The following is a 7,500-nucleotide window of genomic DNA, read 5'->3' on the forward strand; positions in this document are numbered from 1 at the left end:
ACAACTAGAAATAATTGCGAAAAAAGCTCGAGGCTTATGCTATGTCTCTGTTCTGTCAGTAAGAAGTGCTGCTGATATGGTGTAAACAACATGAAACAAAAAATTAAAGAATTGACTAAAATTATGAACAATATAGTACAGTTGTATGTATAAAAATAGAAATGTTAAATAATATGCATTATAATACAAATAATATAACAGAGTAGTGTAGATAGCAATAAAGCTAATAAGTTGAGTAGGAAAGGCAAAGAAGTGAAGGAGTAGAGTTTCAGAATAAGAGAAGTTGCGGCGATCGGTACTTGAGACTGAACATGTTTGAATATTAATGAATTAACTTCGAATGATTCGTCTTTTAACACCGAAAAGAACAGGTTATGGGTTTGTAACTGGACAGATTATCAAATAATATATACCTATTGTTTTCAGTATAAACAGGGACATTGAAGAGTGATATGTATATCCAATCTCACCAAATTGACAATATGGACTTTGTGCATTGTTTTCCGCGTACATATGTTAATTCAAGCTGCTACCATGCATTCGTAAACGTGCATATAGACCATTAGACGTCCGCTCCCGATCGTAGTAATGCTGGGGATTATTATCATTTATCTTTGTTTATATTTACAGGTGCCGTTCTGACAGATTCAGGTAGATTGTTACATTATTTTGTAGTTGATGGTAAAAATAATAGTAAACATATTGTGATTTACATTGAATGCTTCGAAAACTGTTAGAATTACAAAGTGGATAAGCCGATCTTTCACCCATGCTAGAGGGAATAAGTGTACACAAATATTGGGGTTATATTAAATTATACAGTTTATAGAAGTGTATAAGTGTATGTTGTGTTCTCTTATTTTTATAAGTTCGAGAGCCGTTGAATTATATAAATTCTCCAAAGATGCAAAACGTGTCCCCTCGCTAAATATCCTTGCTGCGTCCTGCTGGATCTTTTCAAGTCATATTTCATCTTGTGTAGTAATGCTATTTGAAAATAAATCAGCGTATTCAAGAATTGGTTGAATAAATGTTGCGTATGTCGATATTAGGGACTTTATATCGAGCGTAAACTTAAACGTTTTTATAAGATTGATTATGCGTCATGTTTTCTTCTTGATTGAACCAATATGGTCGTGTCAGGAACATGAACACGATAAAATAAAAGCCTAGATGTTTATTAGACGAAACATCAATGATTTGGCAGTCGTTGAAAAAGAGATTGGGATGGATTGGGCGGTTGATTTCTCTTCATATTACCAATGATTCGGGTTTGTATGGATTCAAGGAAAACAACCGCTTATCAGTCCATTATTAAATTTTTGCAAAGTCAGAGTTAAGATGAAAAGCTGCATCAAGCGGGTTGTCAACGATTTTATATAGTGTGCAAACGGGCGAAATGGACAGTGAATATCTCGTACAATTTCATGTATGTGTATTAACAAAATGAAGGGCCCTAAGATATAACATTAAGGAACACCGGCATATATTAGCAATGGGTCAGATTGGAAGCCGGAGATTTCAACACATTGGTTTCTCTCATGGTAGAAGATTTCACGAGATACCACTTAGTCGGAGCGTGTAAATAATGCCTTAGACATGTCACAAAATACGGATCTAACGTCCTTACCTTCGTCGTAGATTTATGTCACACGTATATGAAAGTAACCAACATACTATTGAAAAGTATACATGTAATTAGCAGTAAAACACGAAACAAGCAACAAGAACACACTTGTCCCTTTATCCTCATGCTACGAATTATATTTAAACATAAACGCGCGATAGAAATAGTTCGTGAATGTGTGGTGAATTATTTAAATGATACCGGTATTGAATAATCATGACATACATTTGAAACCGATATCTCAAAATGCGTGTGCATCTTTATGATGTTTTATGTTGTTTTTTTACACCGTGTCTAATTAAAGTTTCATATAACATGGCAAGAAACAAAAATGCGATGTGTATAGACAATCCTAGAAATCTATACCTCCCGGATTACCCGCCCCTGAAGACTCTCGCGTGCCTCCAAAACGGTACTGAAGAAATAAACATGGACCTATATATGTGTGCATAGGTCCCTACGCAAAACAAGGAAGCGAAACGGGTTTATCAAATATATTTGAGGATTTAAAGAGTTTCTGTTATCGATCTGACAACCACATAATAGTTCGTGTTTTTTTTAATTAATATAAATTACGTAATTAGTAGATATAAGGTTCATCTGCATTTGTTTAAGAGTAATAACACACACAGCATGGACATGGACCTATTTGTGTAGGTCCCTGGCATGAATAATGTCTTGATTGTCATTTAACATGTTATTTAAAGGTGACGCGTGATATCTTATCTAAATTTTGGTATCAACACATGTGCAGACATGTGGTGTCACGGGCAAACCCATAAACGCTTTTAATCCACACTTGGAACATCGCCTGCCATTGAGCGAATTCGTTCGCGCCTTTGTCGCTGATGTTTTTTTTCAAGAGATGTATGTTGCTGTCATTTATAATCCGTAATTAGAGAAAAATAAACCACTTATTTTGTGCGTGTTTTTATTTTTTACACGTAAATTTAGACCGTTTTACGAACATTTAATAAAGACATACGTTTAGGAAATCTAGAGAACACAATTGGAACTATTTAAGTTTATTTAAGGCTCATTATTATTCATGTTGAACATTTCAATCGTGAATTAAGATGTTATTAAGAAAATTTAATAATATTTCAGGCAACATGTAAAACGTTATTTAAATAATAATATAAGAAAGTTGAAGACAAAAGCTGATATGTCCTTTTCAATAAAAAAAGTATGACATATCCTGACATCTTACACTGTTTTGCAAGCGAATAACTCCGAAACTTGTTCATTTAAATCACAAAATTCATTTCCGGCTAGTTATTTTTGTATTAGCTTGAGAGCGATTTTTAAATAAAAGATTGCTAAAAACCACTTTAGTTTTAGACTAAACTAGATACATTATTTTAATTTAAAAAAATCTCTACCTGAAAATCTTTCAGAGTTTCGATAACAATGATTTACGTAACAATTTTAGAATCACAAACTTCATTTCGGCTATAGATTTGTATATTACCTTTAAAATGGCACAAGGGAAATATTAATAGCGAAATGGTAACTGTTAAGACAAACAAAGAGATGTATTATTCAATTAAAAAAAACGTCCTAAGTCTTTTATCTTACAACGTTTCTTAATGAATATCTCCGGAAAGTATAGAAAGTATTACATTTAATAAGAAATAATATAGGCTTAAACATAGGCAGATATCAATGTCTACATCGATCTTAAATCTATCTAATTAATATCAAAGATCTATCCAAAAAATATTGTCTGAATGGATGTTTCCAATCTTTATATATTGATAGATCTTTGTTAATATCTCCGGCACTATTTACGCTAAAATCACAACGTTTACTTCACACTTTTGATATTTCTATACCTTTATAATTATGCTTGAGTAATTTTATTCCATAAAGAAATAATACAATTTTATACAAAGGCATTACTGAAAGGTATGCTTAAAAATGCCAACTTGGCCTTTAACATTACGTGTTGTCACTGAATATTGTTGCAGAGACACATATTTTATGAATCTATCGTGTATATTTTTTATTTAAATTATATTGATTTACGATGTGATACATATCGACACTTGGTGTCATTTTCACTTGTTTTCAATCCTAATGTGCGAAGTTATAAAGTACTGTTTATTGGAATAAAGCGGGTGTACACTATGATAACGTTGTAATCTGTCAAATTCTTCAGTACCGTTTTCAATCGCGGGTTACGTAATAGCCAATATGGCGGCGCCCATATTATCGATTCTGGGATAGTCTATACTTCAACTAGTTTTATGTCTTGCCAACGGTACTTCTATTCGTCAACTTTTTTCATTCTACGCATAGGTTGGTGTTTAAGCGGTATGTTTTTTTATCGTTTAATGATTGTATGAACACATTTGCCGGCTTCGACAGCTTCACTGCACAAATACAAGCGATTGTTTTTTTGGGTGTGTGACGTTACTTTGAATGTAAGGGTTTTCATAAAAGAGTTTGATGCGCATTATTGATATGAAGATTTAAACCGCTGACCAACTCAGCTTTTATGACGTAGTTTCGTGTGCATATAGACTTGCATACAACTTGATTATATATAAAATCAATGCACTAAACTTAACTTATTATTCGTCGTCTTAGCTACCCACCTTAAACATTGTAATAAAATCGAAATAATTATCGTCGATATAGATGTTATAATTTGACCAGAAATATGTTATACCTGATTGATCGAAACTATTGGTTAACCTTGTTTAAACTTAAGTGTGTGGACGACGTTATTTATATTTGCATATACTGCAGGTTATGCTATGTTTTACCCTGTACATTTACGATGTGCCAATTGCAATATTTTCCTACCGGAAGGTCAATATTCTGCTTGAATGTTCGTTCCCAGTATTTAAGTTGGTAAGTTTTCCTTTGAAGGTTTATTTCAATATTCCCACATTTAATAGGAAGAAGGGTGTTCATCAGCGCATACATATACTCATTTTCCCGTTGACATGAAAAACAAAAAAAATGTAGAAGACAATCTGATGTTGCAAACACAAAATCCTTTGTGCTATATATAGACATACCTCAGTGCCGCTAAATACGAATGACATGATGTATTATCATCGGTAGGGAACCAGAACGAATGATCACATTGTAATTGCCCTTGAGAAGAGGCCAAAAAAAAGAGGGAATGTATAATTTTTGATGTGAAAGAAAAGGGACGGACAATGAAAGTACATAACAGACTATAGTTAAATATCGGGGCGGGGCTATTCCGGTATTTGTAAAAGACACTGCCAATGTTGAATTCATTGTTTCAAGCATAATATATTTCAAAATAATGACCACTCCTATAAAATGGAAATCTGTTTCAAAATAGCATATACATATTCAGAATATCATTTACTTGGAACCGGTCATAAATTGTTAGAAAGCTGTAATTGTCATCATGTTACCTGACTAAAGATGTTCAAACATAATTATGTTACTTTTTTAAAATAAATAGTGTACAATTGCATACCTTTCATTCTTGATCGGATCATTTCGGACGAAATTCGTTGTTCTAGATTAGCTCGAAACTCAATTTCCCCACCGAATTCGTCTAGCGTAGAATTTTCCACTAAAACGAATAGGTTGTGATGTGGATCCAAATTACGCTCTGTATGCACTCTGTCTTGTAAATCATCGATTGCCGTGGTCAGTTGGTATTCACAGATGCGTGCAGCATCCTTCAATCACACATTGTACAATACAATTATACATTTATATACTAGTCTATATTCCATATTAAACATAATCTTTTTATAACACGCCCACACGTTATTATTATTTGTATATCATAAATCAAAGTAACATAAATATATATTTGAAGTCTTTCAATAATTGTCCCAGTTAATGTAACCGTTCCGTATGATGACATGCTATATACTAGTATATGACAATGTACAAATAGAACGTATAAAGCAGTTTAAGGTTATAGTAACATTTTGAAATTGTATGTGTTTTTTTTGTTCTTAATGTTTTGAAAAGGTTTTATCACATGTCATCGTTTTAGTGATATTTCACTGAGTGAATACTGTTATCGAATCAAATGTTTATATGCAGCGAAAAAATAATTGTTTCACAGATGTTACCAATAGTTATATATTATTTATATCAAAACTCATTGCGACTTGAATTTGTCGCATGTTTATTTTATGTGTTGATAGTTTGCTCTTAAACAAAACCTTACAGGTGCGTCGAAAGCTGTCGATCATTGGGGCTACGACATTTGAACTGACTTCAGAAATATGGTTTAGCTCATTGTTATAAGGACATGTAATTAGTTACTGAGTAGGAGTATTTTTGGAGTCCGTCTAGCGATTGAGATGCTTTTGGGTCATTCAAGCTAAAATGAACACGATTAACATTCAGGCTTATTATTTGCGACAGTCCATTAAAGATAACTGTCCTGGCAACCCCATCCCTTTTAGCGCATCGCTATGAGAAGCTTATAGACGGCGTAAAAAGGGAAAACGCTATTAGATAGTATGCATATAATATCGAGTCTCAACTGTAGAAAGAGTCGGATATGTTGGGTATTGGAGCAGCTCAATGCAAACATTAAACAATGTATTTTCCGTCTTACAAATGTGAACATTACTTGCCTGTTTTCTATCAACAACGACACAGTCATACAGCGGACACACACTAACCCCTTTGATGGTCCCATAAGGAGCACATCAATGGTATTTTTGGAAAATGTATGACTGACAAAATATCACATTCCTTTTTTCAAGCAGATAATTTGTTATCAAATAATCATGTTTCATTGATCAAATTATAAACAAATGTATTCAATCCCATTTTTTCGATATACGCATCCGTGGGACGCGATTTAACGTCCCTTAAAATGTCAAACTTAAAAAATACACAACACTAAATTCCCGTATTGATAGTGCGCAAGTGGTAGAGCGGTTTTCCATGTATTTTTCAATTAGAACGATTTCACGACAACGGTTGATTTCCCACCACCCGCTTTAAACTTTGTATTATTTTGAATGTAAATATTTATTTGAGCGATTGTTTAAACGAGAGTGCGTGTCTTTCAAATTGTAAATACAAAAAAAACTGACACACTTTTTTGAAAATAAAATACCGTACTGACCCCGTTTATGTGCCATTTACATGCAATCTTGCAAGCAGAGAATTTGAACAGAGCTGAAATTTTAAAATTCAAAATCCCATTTTGTTAAAGGTTTTAAGTGAACATGACCGATTATAGAGACGGATCGTGAACTGAATGTATAAGTAATATACTTATAGATGGGCACAAAATAAGACCAAAGTGTTCGACGGAAAGACGAAGAGAGTAACGAAAGGAAGGCACGTGGGAGACGTAATTGCATAAAACCACTGTATGTTAAACACAAGTACGCAATTTTATACGTTATATAACATTTTGATGCATTGGATACATTCAGTGGCTTTGGAGTTAAATTTGAAACAAATTGATGAGTACCAAACTTTTAAATCTCTTTATTGTGTGTTCCAAAGTTACATTTTATTTGTTACTATGAAGTGATGTTCAACAATGTTTAATGTATTGAAATAATAAACTGTACATGGTAAATATCAGAATGCGGATACGAACATATTAAGAAGATATTGACTTAAGAAAGCCTTTGCAAAGTTTGGCAATGGGTATTGCGACCGTTAAACTTCAGATGATGTCGTTCCTCTCGAAAGCAACAACTGTGATGAATTATTGTACCATCGTGACACGTTGCTCGGCAAAATTCAAGAAGACTGTGACATTTGTATTTCTTTTGGTGATTTCGAAAAAATGAATGTTATAATATATATCACTTTTCATTTTGATTCAAAATCACACAATACGGACTCATTTTTTAAGCATAACCAGATTCATATATGTGTACACTCCTTTA

At 33.1% G+C, this 7,500-nt stretch overlaps 1 protein-coding gene across 1 annotated transcript in view; it reads right to left on the reverse strand.

Annotated features, from left to right (window-relative positions):
- Nucleotides 1-7,500, reverse strand: part of LOC127859681 (uncharacterized) — a 306,342-nt gene that overhangs the window by 5,343 nt on the left and 293,499 nt on the right. The window contains exon 14 of the mRNA XM_052397187.1: nucleotides 5,094-5,301. Within this exon, the coding sequence (XP_052253147.1) occupies nucleotides 5,094-5,301 (208 nt within the window). The remainder of the gene's footprint in view (nucleotides 1-5,093; nucleotides 5,302-7,500) is intronic.

This window comes from Dreissena polymorpha, chromosome 15 (genome assembly GCF_020536995.1).
Source record: "Dreissena polymorpha isolate Duluth1 chromosome 15, UMN_Dpol_1.0, whole genome shotgun sequence".
Classification (NCBI taxonomy): domain Eukaryota; kingdom Metazoa; phylum Mollusca; class Bivalvia; order Myida; family Dreissenidae; genus Dreissena; species Dreissena polymorpha.